Source organism: Cervus elaphus, chromosome 20 (genome assembly GCF_910594005.1).
Source record: "Cervus elaphus chromosome 20, mCerEla1.1, whole genome shotgun sequence".
NCBI lineage: Eukaryota > Metazoa > Chordata > Mammalia > Artiodactyla > Cervidae > Cervus > Cervus elaphus.
The window spans coordinates 99,476,065-99,499,410 of NC_057834.1; the positions used below are offsets into that span (position 1 = coordinate 99,476,065).

A 23,346-nucleotide genomic window follows, 5' to 3' on the forward strand; every position below is an offset into this window, starting at 1 on the left:
TGTAAATCTGGGTGTGAGTATATTGGAACTCTTATTTTGAGTTCAGTTTTGCTGTGAAACTAAAGCTACTCTAAAAAATAAAGTCTGTTAAAGAATAAGTTCTAAAAATATGCATAAAGATTTAAAGGAAAAAATAAGAACACAATGATGATAGTAATGAAAGCTACATATAGGACCAAATGGAACTTCTAGAGATGAAATACAATACTTAGTACTTGAAATGAAAAAGTTTACTGCTTGGGTTTGACAGAATACTAAAAGACAAGCAAGAAGAACATTCCAAATTAAAGTACAGAAACAAGTCTAAAAAAATAGAACTTCAGTGACCTGTGTCCCAAAGTCATGTGGTTTAATATATATGTAATTAGAATTGTAGTAGTAGAATAAAGAGGAAGAACAGAAAAATATTTGAAGAAAGAATTGCTAGAAATTTTGTGTATTTGAAAAAACTTTAAATCAATAATTATAAGAAGCTCAATGAAACTCAAGCAAGATAAACACAATGAAAAGCACACTGAGGCATCTTATAAGTACTATGTTAAAACAAAACTTAAAAGTTGCCAGAAAAAAATGCATTCCATACAGGGGAGAAATTAATAATGCCCTTATTTCTATACCAGAAGCCAGAAAACAATGCAATGATATTTGTAGTGTTCTAAAAATTCTATATCTAGAGAAAATATCCTTCAAAAATCAAGGTGAAATAAAAACATGTTCAGACAAACAAAAGCTGAGAGAATTCATTGTCAGCAGACCAGCATTGCAAAAAAAGTTAAAGGAAGTTCTTCAGGCTGATAGAAAATAAAAACAGAAATTAGAATCTACAGAAAAGAATGGAGAGTGCTAGAATTTGAAAATGTGAGAAGAGTAAGAGACATTTCCCACCATTTAAAATTTCTTTAAAGATCATTAAGTCAACAATATTATTCTATGTTTTATATGGTAAAGCAAAGGACATGGAATAACTCAGTCAATTTTGTAGCAGAAGAATGAAGTTGAAGGACTTAACCCTACTATATTACAGGTGACTGACTATAAAGATACAGTAATCAAGGCATCCCTGAAATTAAAAGATGCTTACTCCTTGGAAGGAAAGTTATGACCAACCTAGATAGCATATTAAAAAGCAGAGACATTACTTTGCCAACAAAGGTCCATCTGGTCAAGGCTATGGTTTTTCCAGTGGTCATGTATGGATGTGAGAGTTGGACTGTGAAGAAAGCTGAGTGCTGAAGAATTGATGCTTTTGAACTGTGGTGTTGAAGACTCTTGAGAGTCCCTTGGACTGCAAGGAGATCCAACCAGTCCATCTTAAAGGAGATCAGTCCTGGGTGTTCATTGGAAGGACTGATGCTGAAGTTGAAACTCTAGTACTTTGGCCACCTCATGCGAAGAGTTGACTCATTGGAAAAGACCCTGATGCTGGGAAAGATTGGGGGCAGGAGGAGAAGGGAACGACAGAGGATGAGATGGCTGGATGGCATCACCGACTTGATGGACATGAGTTTGGGTAGGCTCCAGGAGTTGGTGATGGACAGGGAGGCCTGGCGTGCTGCGATTCATGGGATCGCAAAGAGTCGGACATGACTGAGCGACTGAACTGAACTAACTAGACATATAGATGATTGAAACAGACTAGTGAGTCCAGAAATAAACATAGACATATATGGTTAACTGATTTTTAACAAACATGTCAAGGCAATTCAATAGAGAGAAGTTGATTTTTTAAAAACAGTGCTGAAAGAACTGGATATCCTTATGGGGAGAAAAATGAGCTTCAAACCTCACCTCCTGTTAATTGTATAAATTAAGTCAGAATGGACCATAGATTTAAATGTAAAACTTAAAACTATAAAGTTCTAGGAGAAGATAAAAGAAAAAATATTTGTGATTTTAGCATAAGAAAAGATCCACTTAATATACAAAAATCCCAAGTACAGGCATGTTCACTCATGTCCAACTCTTTGTGACCCCATGGGCGGTAGCCCACCAGACTCCTTTGTCCATGGTATTCGCCAGGCAAGAATAATGGAGTGGATTGTCATTCCCTTCTCCAGGAGATCTTTCCAACCCAAGGATCGAACCTGCATCTCCTGCATTGTCAGGCAGATTATTTACCACTGAGCCACCTGGGAAGCCCCAAAATCCCAAGGCATAAAAGAAAAAAATTAATAAGACTTTTGCAAAAGTTAAAATGTCTGCTCTTTGAATAACACTGCTAACAGTAGGAAAATGCAGGGGAAAACAGGGGGAAAATGCAAGCAACAGACTAGAAGAATATGTTTGCAATATATACATCTGACTAAAGATTTAGACAACACACATTTACTTCCTCATAGTTCTAGAGACAGAAAGTCCAAGATCAAGATGCCAGCAGGGTTGGTTTCCTCTGAGGCTTCTGTCTTTGGCTTGCAGATGTTCACCCTCTTGCTGCCCCTTTACGTGGCCTTTTCTCTGTGTGTGTTCATCTCTTATCTCTCTTGGTGTGTCTAAATTTCCTCTTCTTATAAGGATATCAATCAATGGATTGGGACCCTCTCTAATGGTCTAATTTTAATGTAATCACCACTTCAAAGTCCTTTCTCAGAATATCGTTACATTCTTACACATTACATTCTTAGCTCTGTGTGTCACACAATCTCTTGGCCGCCCTACGGACTGAAGCCCTACAGGCTTCTCTGTCCATGGAATTTCCCAGTCACTACCAGCTTACCCAGGTGGTGACTGGAGTGGGTAGCCACTCCCTTCTCCAGGGGATCTTCCTGACTCAGGGATTGAACCTGTGTCTCCTGCATCATAGGTGGATTCTTCACCTCTGAGTCATTATGACTTCAATATATGAATTTTGGAGAGAAACAATTCATCCCATAACAGACCGTCATCTTATAAATTCTCACTTAATCTGTATAAGCAGTAAAGTTCTAGGTCAAGTGTTTCTAATTTGAAACACCAAAAAACAAAGTTACAGCCACTTAACCTATTCCTAGACTTGAGCCAGTTTATAGAACCAGAATGTCCTGAATGAAGCGGAGACCGGGTCACTTTGAGAACGTATCACGCTACATTGTCAAGAGTGTGTACTGTTAATACTTATCCCAGGTTTCTCCATAAAGATCTATAGCATTTTATTAGAAGGACTGTACATTGTGGATAAGGAAATCATCAGAAATTTCATGGATTACTGAACACTGGCTCTGAGTTCACACTAACTCAGGGAGACCCAAAACATCACTGGGGTCTACTAGGACTTAAAATCAGGTGATCAACAGAATTTTAGTTCAGGTTCATCTCACAATGTGTCCCCCCAACATCCTGCAGTTATTTTCCCTATTCCAGAATGTATACTTGAAATAGAAATAATTAGAAACTGGCAGAATCCCCCATGTGATCCTTGGCTTGTGGAAAGTGAAAGTGAAGTCTCTCAGTTGTGTCCGACTCTTGGCGACCCTGTGGATTGTAGCCTACCAGGCTCCTCCATCCATGGGATTCTCCAGGCCAGAGTAGTGGAGTGGGTTGCCATTTCCTTCTCTAGGGGATCTTCCCGACCTAGGGATCGAACCCAGGTCCCCTGCATTGCAGGCAGACGCTTTAACCTTTGAGCCACGAGGGAAGCAGTGAGAGCTAATTTGAGAGGAAAGGGCAAAGTGGAAGCCACTAGAGCTGTCTATACCTATGAAAATAGTAAACCATAGCATGCCACCTTTCTGGAAGGATCTCAGAGATTAATACCACCATCAAGGACTAGAAATATGCAGGAATGTTGACTCCCATCGTTCAACTCATCTATCTGGCTTACACAGAAAACACATGACTCTTAGAGAGTAACGGTGGATTATTGTAAGCTTAACCAGGTGGTGACTCCAGTTGCAGCTAGCGTTTCAGTTAGAGTCTCATTGCCTGAGCCAACTAACACAACTTGTGGTACGTAGTGTGTAGCTGCTGTTGCTTTTTCCCTTCAGTACCTGTTGGGAAAACCAAAGCTATTTGCTCTCAGCTGGCCAGGTCAGCAGTACACCTTCACTGTTCTGCTTTATGTCATAATTTGGTCTGCAGCAAGCTTTCCCTTCAGCAAGACATCGCACTGGTCCATTACACTGATGGTATCATGTTGACTGGACTTAGTGAACAACAAATAAACTTACTGGCAAGACATTTGCATGTCGGAGGGTGAGAAGTAAATCTGACAAAATTTCAGGGGCCTTCCACCTTAGTGAGATTTCCAAGAGTCCGGTAGAATATGTCAAGATATATATACCTTCTAAGGTAAAAAATATGTGGTTGCATCTGAGTCCTCTGCAACGAAAAAAAAAAAGAGAGAGAGACAGACAGACGCATTCCTAGTGGATCTCTTTGCATTTCATAGGCGGTGGTTTAGTTGCTAAGTTGTGTTCGACTATTTGCAACCCCACGGACTGTAGCCCACCAGACTCCTCTGTGCATGGAATTTTCCAGGCAAGAATTCTGGAGTGGGTTGCCATTCCTTCTCCAGGGCATCTTCCTGACCCAGGGATTGAACCTGGGTCTCCTGCATTGTAGGTGGATTTCTTACTGACTGAGCCACAAGGGAAGCCGTCTTTGCATTTTAGAGGCAACACATTCCTCATTTGGATGTTACTCTGGTTCATTTACTCAGTGATCTGAAAAGCCAATTGCTTTGAGTGGGGCTCAGAACAACAGAAGATTCTGCAGCAGGTTCAGGCAGCTGTTACAGGTGCCCTGTCCCTTGGGCCTTACGACCTAGCAGATACAGTGGTGTCTGAAGTGTCAGTGGTAGATAGAGCTGTTCTTTGGAAACTTTAGCAGATGGGTGTAGAGCACCATGATGTTCTTTTCATTTGATTTAATTTTAGAACCAGAACCTGAAGAGCCTGGAGACTTTTTAGTAGATGGAAAACTTGAAGAGGTCGAAGAAGAGGCTAAGAAGGAAGAGGAAGAAGATTTAGAAATAGATTCAGAACAATCAACAATACCAGCCAATTTGGAACGACTTTGGTCCTTTTCCTGTGACCTAACCAAAGGCCTTAACGTGAGCAGCCTTGCCTGGAATAAAGCAAATCCAGTAAGTTATCAAATGTTTTAATAATTCTGTCTGTGGCATTTAAGGGCACTTACCAAGTATAACAATAATGATTTCTTTTTCTCATCTGTTAGGCAAGGGATTTAAATTGACATAACCCCTGGTTTTAAAATTCCTCTGAAAACAAGTTTATATTTTTAAAAGGGGGAAATGCAACAGCTAGAAAACAATGTTTTTTTCTTCTTTAATATGAAAATATCACCATTTTTATTTTAAGAGATGTACTTGGAACATGGCTGAATCTATGTCAGATGTTGAGAAGTGGACAAGAAAATAATATATATTTATTTAGTTTAACATGTTAACCAAATTCATGCACCCAAACTTGTATTCTTTTTAAAGAAACCATATTTGGAAGTATGTACTTAATCCATGAGGTCAAAAAAGAGTCAGACATGACTTAGCAACTAAATAACAACAATAACAGCTTAATCCAGTGACCCTGTAAAAGAGCCAAATAATTTCGAGATTCCTTAAGAACTAATACCACAATGGATACTTAAATAGCACCTACTATGTACCAGGCTCTATTGGAAATATTTTACTTGTATTATCACAAATCTATGAATAAGGCACTCTTTTCCTCACTACGTTGCACTGAAGCACAGAAAGGATAACTTGCCCAAAGTTATATAACCAGTAAGCGAGACAGAATCCAAACCGAGACACCCAGCTCCAGAGTTCTTACTTCTAGTGAAAGTGAAGTGAAAGTCGCTCAGTCTTGTCCGACTCTTTGTGACCCCATGCACTACACAGTCCATGGAATTCTCCAGGCCAGAATACCGGAGTAGGTAGCCTTTCCCTTCTCCAGGGGATCTTCCCAACCTAGGGCTTGAACCCAGGTCTCCCGCATTGCAGGCAGATTCTTTACCAGCCGAGTCACAGTGACGCCCAAGAATACTGGGGTGGGTAGCCTATCCCTTCTCCAGGGGATCTTCCTGACCCAGGAATCGAACCAGGGTCTTCTGCATTGCAGGTGGATTCTTTACCAACTGAGCTGTTAGGGACGCCCTTCAGTAGTACTCTTGCCTGGAGAATCCCATGGATGGAGGAGCCTGGTGGGCTACAGTCCAGGGGGTTGCAAAGAGTTCGACAGGACTTCACTTTCACTTTCACTTTTAGTACTGCTCTGTTAAAAATCATCTTGAGGAAAATGAGATGAATCATCAAGCTGGGGAACGGTATGTTTTCTTGTAAAAAAAAGAATGATTGTAGAGTAATGAGAGTTATTTTTTCCTGAGATTTATAAACTGGTTCTGAAGACATGATTCTCAACTAGTGCTTCTGGAATAACTTTTTTTTTTTTTTTTGGTCATTTTTGAGAAATATTTATTTATTTTGGCCTCAATGGGTGCTAGTTGCAGCATCTTTTTCTTGGTTGTTGTTGTTTGGCTCAGGCTGAGTTGTCCCACAATGTGTGGAATTCCAGTTCTCAACCAGGGATTGAACCCATATACTCTGCATTGGGAAGTGGACCCCCAACCACTGGACCACCAGGGAGGTCCCTGATTAATGTTTAAAGTCATCAGAACTAATTTGTTTAAACTGTATTGTTTTATGCATGTTTTAAGAATTAGCCTTGTTTTATCGCTATACCTTGTAAGGTACTGTGTGCAAACATGATAGGTGTTATGGCTATTAAAAACCTACAATCAACCTGAAACTAACAAAACACTGTAGATCAACTCTACTCCAATAAAAAATTTTAAATGAAAAATAAAACTATGATCATTTTTGTCAAAACCTAAATAACACATTACTTAAATATGTATATTATTTTGAATAAAATAAAATACTTTTAGTGTGAATTTGTCTTTATAAAACTATATTAGGGAACATCTTGTAGATAAGTGAAATTTAATAAATCAGTAATAACTGGGTAATAAAGACAAATGAATCATTTTAAGAAACTGAATATACTCACAGCTAAAAATTAATATATTGATATTTAGAATAAAGTTAATTTTGAATGAAGCTAAAAATATAACAGATGATATCCATAATATTTATTAATTAATTCTATAAATATTTGTTGAATATTAACTCTCTGCAGAAACTTTGTTAAAGCACTGTAGATACAGTAGTAATTTAGTCACATGTAGGCTCTGGCCATACACTAGTTTCCTATGTGCTTTAATAAGGAAAAATAATACCATGGGAACACATAAGAGAGGGTTGTGAATGCTTCTTAGAGGAATTGATGTCTATTCTGAGTCTAAAAGAGATGAATAAGAGTTTGTCAATGTCAAGGGTAGTGATGAAGAGTATTTTAAGACAGAACTGTGGAGATACGATGTTGATTGGGAGGTAGGATGGTGATAGGACTGTCTTTGTATTCTTTCTGATTACAAAGGAAAGTCTGGTTTGTTTAATAATTAAACTTTTGTGCATATGTACTTATACAGTTGACCTTGAATAAAAGGGGGTTTGGGGTGCCAACCTTTTATGCAGTTAAAAATCTAAGTGTAACTTTTGACTACCCCAGAACTTAACTACTAATAGCCTACTGTCCACTGAAAGAATTGCCAAACATAAATGGTCAATGAACACATATTTTGTGTGTTATGTGTATTATAAACTGTAACCTTACAATAAAGCAAGCTAGGGAAAAAGAGAATATTATTAAGAAAAATAATAAGAAAGAGAAAATACATTTATAGTCAGTTCAGTCATTCAGTCCTGTCTGACTCTTTGCAACACCATGGGCTGCAGCACACCAGGCTTTCCTGTCCATCACCAACTCCTGGAGCTTGCTCAAACTTATGTCCATTGCATTGGTGATGCCATCCAACCATCTTATCTTCTATCATTCCCTTCTCCTCCTGCCTTCAATTTTTCCCAGCATCAGGGTCTTTTCCAATGAGCCAGTTCTTCACATCAGGTGGCCAAAGTATTGGAGTTTCAACTTCAACATCAGTCCTTCCAATGAATATTCAGGACTGATTTCCTTTAGGATTGACTGGTTGGATCTCCTTGTAATCCAAGAGACTCTCAAGAGTCTTCTCCAACACCAAAGTTCAAAAAGATCATAAGATCAATTCTTCAGTGCTCAGCTTTCTTTATAGCCCAACTCTCACATCCATACATGACCACTGGAAAAAATCATAGCTTCGGCTAGACAGACCTTTGTCAGCAAAGTAATGTCTCTGCTTTTTTTTTTTTTTTTTGTCTCTGCTTTTTAATATGCTGTCTAGGTTGGTCATAGCTTTTCTTCCAGGGAGCAAGCGTATTTTAATTTCATGACTGCAGTCACCATTTGCAATGGTTTTGGAGCCCAAGAAAATAAAGTCTGTAACTGTTTCCTTTGTTTCCCTATCTGTTTGCCATGAAGTGATAGGACCGGATGCCATGACCTTATTTTTCTGAATGTTGAATTGTAAGGCAACTTTTTCACTCTCCTCTTTCACTTTCATCAGGAGGCTCTTTAGTTCTTTGCTTTCTGCCATAAGAGTGGTGTCATCTGTGTATCTGAGTTTATTGATATTTCTCCCAGCAATGTTGATTTCAGCTTGTGCTTCATACAGCCAAGCATTTCGCATGATGTACTCCAAATATAAGTTAACTAAACAGGGTGACAATATACTCCTTTCCCAATTTGGAACCAGTCCATTGTTCCATGTCTGGTTCTAACTGTTGTTTCTTGTCCTGCATACAGATTTCTCAGGAGGCAGATAAGGTGCTCTGGTATTCCCATCTCTAAGAATTTTCCACGGTTTGTTGTGAGCCACACAGTCAAAGGCTTTGGCGTAGTCCATAAAGCAAAAGTACATGTTTTTCTGGAACTCTCTTGCTTTTTCTATGATCAACGGATCAATGGATCAACATTTATAGTACTGTACTGTATTTAGCAACACTGTTAAGTGTATGTCATCCATTTAACAGATGAATTGTCTGTCAGTGCCTACATCAGTGTTGTCTTAGATGATGCAAAACACTGTAGATGTTACATGTGTTACTTAGACATCAAAAATAAAAAGATAATATGAAAAATTCATATTTTTTCAGGTATAGTGATTTATATATTGTTGATAAAGAAGCAGCAATATGATTGCTTTATGGTAGCCTCATGTAATTGATATGATTGCTTCAGGATAGCCTAGACTATACACTAATGAATGAATTGTTATAAAATTTCAATGGCATACAGTATTATAGTCATATTCATAATGCTGTATTGGAAACATTGTTACCCTAAAAAAAAGCTATTTACCTGTGATGATAGGCTGATATGCAGTTTCCTCAATTATGAGAGTGAGGCATTCTTTATGATAATGTATAATTCTTTGAAAGCAAAGTTATAAAACAGTAATAAAATGAATACATTATAAATTTTATATTAAATGTTTACTTATGCCTATCAAAGGAATAGACTGTTATCTACATACATTTTATACATTCACGAAAAATCCTTTTTTTAATGTTTTGGATTTCTAGGCTATGCAGTTTTTCTGTGAATTTTTTCAAATGATTACAAATCTCAAAAAAATGTTTCAATATATTTGTTTAAAAGAATCCATTTATAAGTAGACCTACACAGTTCAAACTCATATTGTTCAAGGGTCAATTATAAAAGCATTTCTGGAAATGACCTGCTGTATTAATCAGCTGAAGCTGCCATAACAAAATACCAGAGACTGAGTGGCTTAAACAACGGAAATTTATTTCTTACAGTTCTGGAGGCTGATTCATTTCCTGGGTAAGGCTCTCTTCCAGGCTTGACTGTATCCTCACACGGTGAAGAGAAAGGGCTCTTAGGTTTCTTCCTCTTTTTGTAAGGAACCCAATCCTATCAAATGAGGACCCCACATGCCTGGACTCGTTTAACCTTAATAACCTCCTCAAGGTGCTATTTACAAATATGATCACATATTTTTAGGGTTTAGGAATTCCACAAATGACTTTTAGGAGAGGAGACACAATTCAGTCCATAACACCTCACTTTAAATTTAAATGTCTTCTATTTTATATTTGAAAAAATTAGATCATCCTTAAAAACCTATAGGAGATTATAATGTAATAATAGAATTTTTGAAGATTATCTCAATGTGTAAAAGAGCTTGTTAGCAATTGGTTCTTTTTGAGTACTTATTTTTCAGTCTGAAAATGTAATTATTGTTATGATTTTGCTTAGGAAGATGGAAATGAAGAGTGAAAATAGATGGCATATGGTGTTTTTTTTAACCTTAATTAAAATATCATCACTCTTTTTAACACAGCTCATTAATATACATCTTCATACATTTGCCAATATTTTTATGCTATCCTCTCTTAGTTTGAATTTTCCTGGTTTTCAGGACCTTTTGGCTGTTGGCTACGGACACTTTGGATTTAAGGAGCAAAAAAGAGGATTGGCCTGCTGCTGGTCAATAAAGAACCCCATGGTAACTTGAGCAGGAATAAGATCTATTTTTATTTAATTAAATGTTGACATAATTCTCATAAAGTACTAGATAGCTGTATTTGATAATTAAGCAAAGTCAAGGAAGTTTTATCATGCAAGACTTTATTTTCTTTGGTTTAAATCTGTAACACTTAAATAATTAAAACTTATTCTGATACTTAATAGGATAAAGTAAATTCACTACTGTGTGCTGTTAGATCTGATGATCCAGGGCCGAACCATTATTGTATATCACTGCCTGTTATAAAGAAAAATATTTGCAAATGCAAACTTTAAAAATTGTTTCATTTACTATTGGATTGTTTTTCAGTATATGAAAAACTCATCACTTTATAAGATAGATTTCTGTTATCCTCAATAGTTGTAAAATAGATTCATATAATATCTTACTGTTATGAATTTTTAAAGAAAAGGAACAAGAATCAGTTATGTTTTTTGCTAAATAGCTCTAGTCAATCTGTCACTTACAGGTTTACCTTTAGTTCTTTTGTTTTTTGTTTGTTTGTTTGTTTTTATCGCACCATGCGGGATCTTAAGTACCCTGACCAGGGGTCGAACCTGCACCCTTTGCAGAGAGTGTTAACCACTGGACTGCCAGCGAAGTCCTTTTACCCTTAGTTTTACTTTACAACAGAAATGTAAAGTGGACTACTTTAATAAGATCAGAAAGGCATACAAAAATAATTGGAGTTCTTATAAATAACCCTCGTCTGTTAGGAAGCTGGGTTTATATAGCCTAAAAGAAAGGAAGAAGCAATTTTAAACATGTGGAAGGATTGACAGGATTCATCAACAGCAAGTTGTCTTCTTTTCCATGTAGGTTGTTAGAACCAAGAAAGGATTTGAATTGGACATTCAAACAAAACAATAAAACTCTAGACAGAGTTGTAGAAAAGAGTAACTTGGAAAGTTTTAGAGCTTCTTCTATCTTATTTAGAAATGATTAGATAATACACGCATTAGAAACAGATACTGGGAGATAGGAATTTTGCAGGATAATTTATTTGGTGGCTATTATTTGTATTTTCAAGAATGTAGACCTGTGATGGAAAATCCTATTGGAAGATTACCCCAAATGATAATTACTATAGAGCTACATGCTGTATTTTGCAAAATTACTGAGCTCTGAGGGTTCATCAAAATAAAGGAAATGACTGATTGAGGTTTTGTTCTCATGTATATAGGAAGTTAGGAGTAACTGAATGCAGGTTAACTCTCCTCACATCCCCACTGCCATCAGCCTAGTCTTTAGTCACTATCATACCCTCCTGTACTGTGGTTTATAAAACCAAGTTTAAATTGTAATGTAATATATTTTTTTTATTCAGTGGCCAGAGCGTACTTATCAGAGTCCATATGGAGTTACTGCTGTGGATTTTTCAATTGGCTCACCTAACCTTTTAGCAGTTGGCTATCACAATGGCACTATTGCAATTTATAATGTACAAAACAACAGTAACCTTCCAGTTCTGGATAGTAGGTGAGAAAATCCAAGAATTAGATAAATATATAACATGTACTTTTTTTGGGAGAAGAAAAAATTTATGTTATTTAGTTTTGAGTGAATGTTTATACTGTTATTGAGAGTGATACCATTAGCTTTCAAACATTTGATAATTCCTCATAACGTCTCTCCAGCTGGAATGCTCTGCTTTAACATCTCTTTATCATCTTTTCTGCCTGCTCACCAACAAACTTCTTTTGGTGTATGCTGCTGCTTTTTAAAAAGCTAAAATTTTTTCCAGCTTTACTGAGGTATAATTGACAAATAAAAATTGAGTTTATTTAGGTTGTACCACATGATTAAGTGTACAATGTGATGATTTAATATATGTATACATTGTGAAATGATTAGTGGAATCAAATTAATTAATGCATCCATAATCCCACATATCTGGAGAAGGAAATGGCAATCCACTCCATTATTCTTCCTGGAAAATCCCAGGGACAGAGGAGCCTGGTGGGCCACAGCCTGTTTCATCACAGAGTGTCAGCCATGACTTAGTGACTAAACAACAACAACAACAAGCTCACATAGTTACCATTTTTTTGTGTGTGTGGTGATAACACTTAAGATCTACTCTTTTAGCAAATTTCATGTATGCAACATAGCGTTATTAACTATAATCACCATGATGGACATTAGATTTCAAGAACTTTCATTTTATAAATGAGAGAAATAATTAATGTGACATATTGAGAAAATAAAAAAGTTTAAGGTGAAAGAGATTGAAAGATACCTCAAGTTTTTATAATAAACCTGATACTAGTGGAGCAGAAATGAGGTTATATATTCATATTAGTATTTGAATAAACTTCAGAACGACATGACTGAAGTGACTTAGCAGCAGCAGCAAACTTCAGAAGAACTGGAAATAGGCTTTAAAGCACGTGTTTTTTAGGTTAATTTTGAAATTATTTGCATAGTTTTGTAAGTGTGAGCCTTGTGTTCATTTCCGGTCAGAAGATTCGTAACTTTTACCAAATAATCAAGTATATCTAGATTTAAAAGTATTCAGCACTATTGCTTTGGAGGATTCACATAAAAAATCAAGAGAGTCAGTACTAGGAACAAAGCAACCCATTAATCAGACAGGAAAGTAGTAATCTGAGAAATGATTTTAATTTTTCAGAAAAATTTTAAATCTCAGCCTTAGAGAGAAGCAAGCCAGTGGACAATGCTGAAATATAAGAAGAAGGGTGAAGTAACTATTTACTCAAATAGGACTTAAATGACTTACTTATTTATGAGAAATATCCTTGGAAAAATGGAGATACTTATATTCAATGTATCTAAATAAACTAAATTTGCACAACTAGGAAAATGTAAGTGAATAGAGTAAAAGGAGTAGATTCTTAAAAGAAAGAAATATTTGCTTTTATATTCCTGTTATGATAGCAATAAAATTTTCTTTTTGTAAGAAATGAGAAAAATATCAGTGAATATTAGAAAAGTTGTTTTTTTCCCCTGATTTTCAAAATATTTAAAGTCAAAGTCCAGTTCAGAACAATAAAAGCGTCATTCTATGAGTAAGTCATGATGCTTTAGGGAGTTGTCCTTATCACTTAGTATTACAAGTCTTTTTAAAAATTATGATTTTCTACTAGTGATTTTCCTTGTTTTAGTGAATCACCTCAGAAACACTTGGGACCTGTATGGCAACTGCAGTGGATAGAACAAGATCGAGGGACAACAGGTGATGACAAAAGAGAAATACTAGTTTCTATATCAGCGGATGGAAGAATCTCTAAATGGGTTATACGGAAAGGACTGGACTGTCATGGTAAAAATAAATAAATACACTCACTCTCTCTCTCTCTCTCTCTCACACACACACACACACACACACACACACACACCTGCCCCCCCCCCAAATTATCTTTCTCTTGTTATGTGCTGAATTAAAAATTCCTAGTGAACAATATATAAAAGTTGGTAAGTTTAGGTTTGACTAAATAAGAGAAAAACTGGGCTTGATCATTTTGCTAAGCATCTAACTTTGGTATTTGCTTATTTTAACCTAATGACATGCAAAGAATGGCAGAAATCATTTTATTTGCAGAAGGGACATATTATATCTACAGTACTTTTTCATGTGGTAGAAAGGTATCTATTTTTTCTTTAAAGATTTGATGCGCTTGAGGCGAATGACTGCTAGCACCAGCAAAAAAGGAGCAGAAAAGGAAAAGAAAGGTGAAGCTTTGATATCTCGACAGGCTCCTGGAATGTGTTTTGCTTTTCATCCCAAGGTAAATTATTTCAACAAGACTTCTAATCATTGAAGTGTGTTAAGATATAAGACTAGGTCCTTCCCTGGCAGTCCAGTGGTTGAGATGTCACTGTCCAAGGCAGGAGGTGCAGATTCAGTCCCTGGTCAGGGAGCGAAGATCACACATGTCTCATGGCCAAAAACAAAGACAAAAGGTTAGCACGTTAATAAATATTGTGCCTTGTAAGCAGAAAACTAACAAACAAACTTAGGTATCGGCCTAAGGTGAAATGGCACTTTCCAGTTGGCTGTCCTTCATCTGCATTTTAGAGGAAAGGTCTGTTTTTCTGAGCAACAATAGAAGGATTATCTACTCAGCTGCTCATTTTAACTTGAATGCCCCACCTTGCCCCTCTTGGGTGCTCTCCTGCTCTATCATAGTGACAGAAACCAAATCCACTATATAGTCTTCCATATCTCATTGTGGGTGGTGACTCTCATGATTCTGGGGATTGGGAAGACCACTTCAGACTATGCCTATCAAGACCAAAATGAAATCAGAGCACTGTTAGTAAAGTTCTGCTTTTCTAATTCTTTTTACCTGGAGGCTCTTTGGAATCAGAAAATTCAGCCACTGTGACTCTTACAAGAAAACATTTCCCTATATATTTTCTATTATATGTAATATGATCATCTCTTTAATGATACCATTATTCACCTACTTATGCAAACCAAAACTTGAGTTCTTACTCTATTCTACTCTATCACCCAGGTGATATTTAGGTTTTATCATCCTACTTCTTTTAGTCCAAGACTACTGTTCATATAGTTCAAGCTTTTATTATTTTTCACTTTGATCACTGTGTATGTGGTCACTCAGTGTGTCTAACTCTCTGTGACCCCGTGGACTGTAGCCCGCCAGGCTTCTCTGTCCCTGGGGCTCCCCAGGCAAGAACACTGGGGTGGGTAGCCAGTCCCTTCTCCAGAGGATCTTTCCTGACCCAGGGATGAAACCCCGGTCTCCTGTATTGCAAGCAGATTCTTTACCTCTGAGTCTTTATCGCTTGTCATATTCTCACTGCATTCATTCTCACATTCCTATAATCTGCTTGTCACCTTGATTCGAGAAGAGTGGTTCTCAATGTGGGCAGGGAGGGGAGTACTTTCCACCAGGGGCATTTCACAATGTCTTCTTCAGATATCTTTGGTTGTTGCAGCTGCGGGAGGTGGGATGTAGGGAGGATAGTTATATCCAGTGAGCAGAGTCCAGGGATGCTGCTAAACACTCTACAATGCACAAGACAACCACCGTCCTCTCCCCACACAAACAAAGAATTCGCTGGCTCAAAACATCAATGTTGCTCCCCTGATTTCATCTTTGACTGATAAAGCATGTTATTTAGTTTCCAAATAGTCAAGGCTTTTCTAAGGATCTTTCTGTTGGTTTCTAATTCAATTTCATCACGATCAGAGAACAAACTTTTTATAAACTGAATCCTTTTGAATTTATTGAGATTTGTTTTAGAGCCTAGAATGTGATGTTTACTTGTAAGTATTCCCTGTGCATTTGAGAAAAGTGTATATTCTGCTACTGTTGGGTGAAATGTTCTGTGAATATCAATCAGATTAAGTTGGTTGATGATACTGTTCAAGTTCACTATATCCTTCCTGATTTTCTGCCTGTTTCTTCCATGATTTATTGACAGAAAGGTATTGAAGTGTCTGACCATAATTGTGAATTTGTCTTTTCTCCCTTTGAAATTCTATCAATTTATTCTTTATGTATCTTGAAGCTTTAAGTACATACGTGTTTAGAATTGTCATGTTCTCTTGATTAATCAATTCCCTTATTATACAATGACCTTATTTATAGCTGTTAACATTCTCTACTCTGAAATCTACTTAGTCTGACATTAATGTAGCCACTACACCTTTCTTTTAACTAATATTAGCACAGTTTATCATTTTACATTCTTTTACGTTTAACCTATTTATGTCTTTATATTTAAAGTATGTTTCTTATAGGCAGCATATAGTTGAATTTTGCTTTTTTATCCAGTCCTAGAGTCTCTGATTTTTGTGATATTTACACAATTTACCTTTAGTTTGATTGTTGATTTAGTTTGGTTTGAGTCTGTCATCATTCTTGACTAATTTATGTTTAGGAAGAGGTGCGAAACATATTTTACCCCTTTGTCTAGAGGTAGGACTCTGAAGGGCTATCTCAGCTCCAAAGCACTCTGATGCAGCTGCATCATAGTTTAACTTAAATCTCTACCTGTTCCTGTTTCCCTCAAAGAGATTGTTTCTGAGAGAACTTCCCAATAAACCTCTTGCATGGAAATCTCAGTCTCAGGTTTACACACTGAGGAATCCAACTTTAGACAGTGACCTTGAGGAGCTCTAGAGAAAGACATTTATCTGTGTGCTAAGTTGTTTCAGTCATGTCCAACTCTTTGTGACACTTTGGACTATAGCCCACCAGGCTCCTATGTCCACGGGATTCTCCAGGCAAGAATACTGGAGTGGTTTGCCATGCCATCCCCCAGGGGATTATCCCAACCCAGGGATTGAACCCACATCTCTTGTGTCTCCTGCATTGGCAGGCAAGTTCTTTACCGTTGAGCCATCAGGGAAGCCCAGAGAAAGATGACCTACTTATAAATACTACTGAGATAATCATTGTTCATATATAAAAAAGGAATTAGATCCCTACCCCTTTATATGCAAAAACTTTTAGAAGAAAATATGGGAGAATATCTCTATGACTTAAAAGTAGGAACAGTTTCTTAAAGCACAAAATCCTAATTATGTAAACTATATAATACCAGCTACATTAAAATGAGAACTTTTATTTACTAAATGACACTAAGAGTTTGTAAAAAAAAAATAAGCTGTATGCTGGGACAAGATTTTTGCAACCTAATAATAGACAGAGCATATGTAATAGGATATATTAGGAACTTATTCAAATGAATATGAAAAAGAAAGATCATTAGTAAAATGGTCAAGAAATATGAACAGAAGAGGAGATTCAATTGGCCAATAAACAAAAATGTGCTCAACTTTGTTAATATCCACATAAATGAAACTTAAAACCATTCAGTGTAAGTTAATACCTAATAGAATGGCAAAATCTAAGATTTCTGATGTAACCAAGCTGTTGAAGAGAATGTGTGTCAAAAGGAACTTTTATATTCTGCTGAGTGTAAATTGATAATACTACTTTGGGGGGGAAATGGACTTTATTTTGTAATTTAAACTACATAGACCCCCATGATCTAGTAATTGCATTCTTAAGTACTGATGTATGCTAGAGTAATGTGTCTCAGATTTCAGGGTTCTTATAACTTACCTGGGAATCTTGTTAAAATGATTCTGACTCAGCAGGTCTGGGGCAGGGCCTGACATTCTGCAGTTCTATAATACTACCAGGTGGTGCTGACTTGACATAGCTCCGCATAGAGCCCTGACTTTCAGACTTTCTGACTATAACTTCAGTATAGAAAACACATTTTAAATCCCTATTTGGTAATACATCTGAGATGTCTGAGACTCCGTCTAGTTTAATCTCTCGTTCTCAGCAAGAATCATGTTATTGTTGTCATCTGTCTTCTCTCTGACTAATTCTAGTGAAATAATACTGTTTCCCTGGATTGTTAATTCTCTTGTCAGGTAGCTCTAAATGTTAGAAAGTTTCTTCCTCATTTTAAGTGAATGTTTGTCCATGTAATTTCTAGATAGGATACTAAGTTCTACACTCTATTTTAGCAAAGAAAAGAATCTGTATTTTCTTTGCACAGCCATCCTTCAGGGAGTTTAATTATTATAAAATCATGATCTAAGAAAAAGACAACAGTTGTCTACAAGATAGTATTTCTAGTTTTAGTTCTTGAACTTGTTTTAAGAAATCTTGAATTCTGTCTTCTATTTAGCACATTTACTAATACATCACAAGTTAATGCATTTTGACTTTTTGTGTTTAGGACACAAATATCTATTTGGCTGGTACTGAAGAAGGTCATATTCACAAGTGTTCCTGTTCATATAACGAACAATATCTAGATACCTACAGAGGACATAAGGTTAGTTTTAATTACAGTAGGTATGGAAAATTTTATCTTATTATATTTCTGAAAAAAACAGTATCATTAGACACAGCATTTTTATGCAATAATTTATAACTTTGGATTTAAAAATACAAGCTTGAATTTGTATATAAAACACCCATAATATGTGGGGCTTTTAATTTGGCTTCTAGATATCCTTGATTTCTTTTCATAAGTTATTAGGCCACAATTTTTGCTTCTAAAAGACTGCTGATTTAACATGCTGATCTCAAAGTAAAACTGTCTCTGGCATATATATATTCCCTACATTTTTAAATGATAGTTCCTACCATGTTTTCTCCCTTATTTTTGTTTATTTTTCTTAATATTCCTAAACTATAGTATATGCTAATATTTAGTAAGTACAGTAGCAAATATATTTGTGTGCTTCTGTATGTCATAATTTAGGGAAGAGATTCAACTTTGACCTAGTATTCTTAGCTAAGATAATACTTACACAATAATGCATGGTGTATAAAGCTTTTAGAAATCTGAGCATTTTAAGTTTGTTGGTCAAATATAAGACATTAAATACTACTTACTATGTATCTTAATTTATTTTTCTAATCCTAGGGACCAGTGTATAAAATAGCATGGAACCCATTTTGCCATGATGTTTTCTTAAGCTGTTCTGCAGATTGGGGTGTTATTATATGGCAACATGAGAATCTCAAACCATTTTTGAGTTTTTATCCAACTACTTATGTTGTTTATGATATTGCCTGGTCTCCAAAGTCATCCTACATATTTGCAGCTGCAAATGAGAGCAGAGTGGAGATTTGGGACCTTCACATCAGCACGTAAATATTAGCATTTTTCTTGAAGATAATTGTAGATAATAAAAGTAGAAGATAATTGCAGTTCCATCTAAATGGTGCCTGGTGGTTTTGACATTGGTTAGAGAGAACTATAGTTACTTTAAAACAAGTAATAGTTCACACTGTGGGAGTCCTTTATAAATAAAGTGATGTGCCAGGATAATATATTAATTACCTATATCATATGTATTAATAGTTTCAAAATATTTGGATGAAAATAGGTTACTCTATCTCCTCAATTAAAAAAAAATGTATTTATTTATTTGGCTGCATCAGGTGTTAGTTGTACCATGTAAGATCTTTTAGTTGTGACATGCAAACTCTTAGTTGCAGTATGTGGGATCTAGTTCCCTGACCAAGGATTGAAGCCAGGTCCCCTGCATTGGGAGCGTGGAGTCTGGCTACTGAAACACCACGGTACTCCCTCATCAAATTTTTATAGACTGATATAGGATATCATAACTACCTTGAATTCTTTGTCATTGTCTGGTTTATGGAAGAATGCAGAGAGGCACTTTTCTAATTCTTCTTAACTGAAGACCTTTTATTAGTAATATAAAGAAAGGGAGCAAAATAAGTATTTTTTTAAATGATATTTACTTAGTCTCTTACTTCATTTTAAAACATATTTGAAGAGACATGCATTTAATTAAAATTTTTTAAAGTGTTACGTCAAAGTTATTAGAGGGCCATAGACCGTTGTTTTTAGTATGAAAGTTTATACAGTGCTGGAATTGTGTTTAATGATTCTACTTCTTCAATCATTATTTCAATATTAGAAAATATTGTAGACCTTCAGACAAGTTATTAAGGAGGAAAGCATGGAAATACGTTCTTGTTTGAAATAAATGATATAAAATTCAATGGGTAATGGGTAATAATCACAATTTTTTTCCTAGAGATTAATAGTTTAGTAACTTTAAAATTTAGTCACAACTCATTCTATAAAACAATTTGAACCAAAAACTCAAGGAGTACAACACAAAACAATTTATTTTTGAGTATGAGATGACTAACATAGCAAGTGGTTACTTACAGGAGTGTCATCTCTGATTTTTTTTTTCCTAGTAAGATTGTAGTTCCCAGGCAAAATTTCTTCAGAAGAGATATGCAAGTTACTGCTTCTTTTATAAGAATGTCAATGGATTGCTTTGGATGAGCAATAGTAGAGAAGGTTCTTGTTTAGAGAACCTTGGAACAAGGTTCTAAATCTTGTTCAGATTCACTTCTGGTCCAGGGATTCATTTGGATCAAAACATCCTTCCCTTAAAAGACATTTATTATTTAACAAGTTATACTAGAGATCCTCAGAGAAACTGAACCAATAAAATAGAGATGGTGGGAGGAAGGGAGACAGAAAGAGACAGAGAGATTTAAAAATATTGGCTCATGTGATTGTGGGCTGGCAATTCCCAAGTTTGCTTGACAGGGTAGCAAGCCGGAGTTTCCATCAGGGGAGTCCATGTTGCAGTCTTGAGTGCAAAGGCAGTATAGAGGCAGAAATTTATTCTGCTTTGAGGACCTCAGTCTTTTCTTTTAAGGCTTTCAACAAATTAGATGAGGCCAACTCACTTTGTGGAGGATAATTTGCTTTATTCAAATTCTACTGACTAAAGTTAATCATATCATACTTTCACAGCAATGTGTAGACTGGTGTTTGACTAAACAACTGAAAACCACAGCCTAGCCAAGTTAATGCATAAAATTAATCATCACAGGAGTTTAAAGTATGAGTTCACTTCTTAATTGTGAATACTTTAATTTATTTAGTTGAAATTACTTGATTGAAAGAATGAAAGCTTTGATTGAATAAAAGGTGAGAAGTAGTTATTTTGCTTTTGGAAACACACAAAGATGCTTTTGGTTTTTGTTACATGAAATCACACGTATCTCAGACTTTTCTTAGTCTGTATGTAAAAAGAACATATTAACAATAACTAAATTTACAAATACAGTATTTCATTACAGTTTGGACCCTCTGATTGTCCATGTTGCTAACCCTGGAATCAAGTTCACAACTGTTCTTTTTGCTAAGCAAACAGATTGCCTTCTGGTGGGAGATAGCGATGGACAAGTTGCTGTATATGAATTAAAAAATATGCCCACTACTTTGGACTCTAACAGGGTAAGACTTGAAAGTCAAAATCTTATGTCATTTTATGATTTTATTCAGCTGTAGTTTTGCGTCATACAAGAGATTTACATTTCTCAAATATCTGAATTGTGGCACAGTGGAAAGATATATATAAGTCCCAAGAGTGGCATGGTGCCTAGTAGGCTTATTTTACTTGAGCCTCACAGTCTTTATCTGTTAAATGAAAACATCATTCATTTTTAAAAGTAAATAATGTTGTTGAGCAGAATAATTATAAATATTATATGAAATAATTTAAAACTGTCCCTAGATTATGGTTGTGACTGTTCTCTGCAAATATTCAAAGACTTTTACAAGATATATTTTGATTTATTTATTTTTGTCAGAAAAGTAGAATTTATGGGTAAGCATGAGTAAGGAGGGGCAGCACCAAGGCTCTCATAAGTGCAGGACCCATTTGTCAGAAGGCCACGATTAGGGATATATTTGACCCTACAGCCATCTAGGATGAGCCGCTTTTCAACCATCATGTTTTCAAATTCACCTGCATTAAACTTAGTAAATCCCTACTTTTTGGAGATGTGGATCGTCTGGTGACCAGGGAACTTGAACTTGGCTCTGAGGAGGGCCTCAATCACAGGTTTATTGTTCTGCTACTAGGTGTGGATGGCCATTATGACTCTGGCCACTGTTCCCTGGGACTTTCCAAAGGCACCGAGCATACCTGTCTGGAGCCTAGACAGAACAGCATGCCAGTCATGAAGGTCCACTAGAAAGAGTTGTCTCCTCGGCTTCTTAGGGCAACCTGTACAGGCAATGGCCCGGGAGGCTGCTGTTTGCGGCCATTGCACACTGGGCCCCTGTGAGGAAGAGCACAGTCAGCCTAAGTGGTTGCAAAAAGAAATAATATTTTATTTTTAAATCTTTTTGGAAATAATATTTTTAGATGTTATCCAGTGTTCCTAAGGTTGCTATTTGTTTCTATTGGGTTGACATTATCCTCTTCCCTAACTCTGATCTTCAGATATCAAAGCTTTGTTATAAAACTTTGATAAGTAAATCAGCATCACTAGATGCCCACTATTTTTAATATTATATATTTATTTTTTTGCTTATTTGTTGTTTAAAAGTTTTTTAAATTGAAGTAAAGTTGATTTATAGTGTTAAATCACATAGAGATTTGGTATTTTTATATATTATACTTAATTTAAAATTATTATAAAATATTGGGTATATTCCCTGTGCTTTACATTATATCCTTGTATCTTATTTATTTTATACCTAGTAATTTATACCTCGTAATCCCCTTCCCTTATCTTGCTACTCTCTCCTCCCCTCTCCCCACTGGTAACCACTAATTTGTTCTCTGTACCTGTGAGTCTTGTTTCTATTTTGTTACATTAATTTGTTCATCTTATTTTTTAGATTCCACATATATGTGAAAACATATAGTATTTATCTTTCTCTGACTTACTTCACTAAGCATGCTGCTAAGCATAATACCCTCCAAATCAATCCATGTTGTTGCAAATGGCAGAATTTCATTTTCTTAAAATTCCTGGGTAGTAATCCACTATATATATATATACACACACACACACATATATATACACACATATATATATACACACTATATAGATGTCCATTATTTTCAAGATAGCTTTTCAGTATTTTTCTGTTTATGTTTAGATTTCTAGTTTAAGGAATGATCTGGTAAATATTACCATGAATATATTAACATGTTAACAATATTAAAAATATACATGAATCAATAAGAAAAACCACTAAGACTCCAATAGAAGGGTGAGTAAGGTCAGGAACAGTTCATTCACAAAATATGGCTGGTAAATATATTTTAAAATTTAACCTCATTAACAAAAAATATTTCATTAAGTTAAATGAAAAGCATTCATTTTATAGAATTCTCATATATCAGATTAACAGAAATTCTTTTAATTGGCCTACTTATTCAGTTCAGTTCAGTTCAGTTCAGTCGCTCAGTTGTGTCTGACTCTGTGACCCCATGAATCGCAGCACGTCAGGACTCCCTGTCCATCACCAACTCCCAGAGCTTACTCAAACCCATGTCCATCGAGTTGGTGATGCCATCCAGTCATCTCATCCTCTGTCATCCCC

At 35.8% G+C, this 23,346-nt stretch overlaps 1 protein-coding gene and 1 pseudogene across 1 annotated transcript in view; one reads left to right on the forward strand and one right to left on the reverse strand.

The window, feature by feature from the left end:
* The window catches only part of DNAI4 (dynein axonemal intermediate chain 4), a 103,843-nt gene that overhangs the window by 68,862 nt on the left and 11,635 nt on the right, over window positions 1-23,346 (forward strand). The window contains 8 exon segments of the mRNA XM_043875851.1: window positions 4,851-5,059; window positions 10,372-10,458; window positions 11,807-11,958; window positions 13,605-13,762; window positions 14,107-14,228; window positions 18,175-18,273; window positions 18,871-19,097; window positions 21,084-21,240. Coding sequence (XP_043731786.1) covers window positions 4,851-5,059; window positions 10,372-10,458; window positions 11,807-11,958; window positions 13,605-13,762; window positions 14,107-14,228; window positions 18,175-18,273; window positions 18,871-19,097; window positions 21,084-21,240 — 1,211 coding nt within the window.
* LOC122678531 lies at window positions 21,988-22,107 on the reverse strand (annotated as a pseudogene).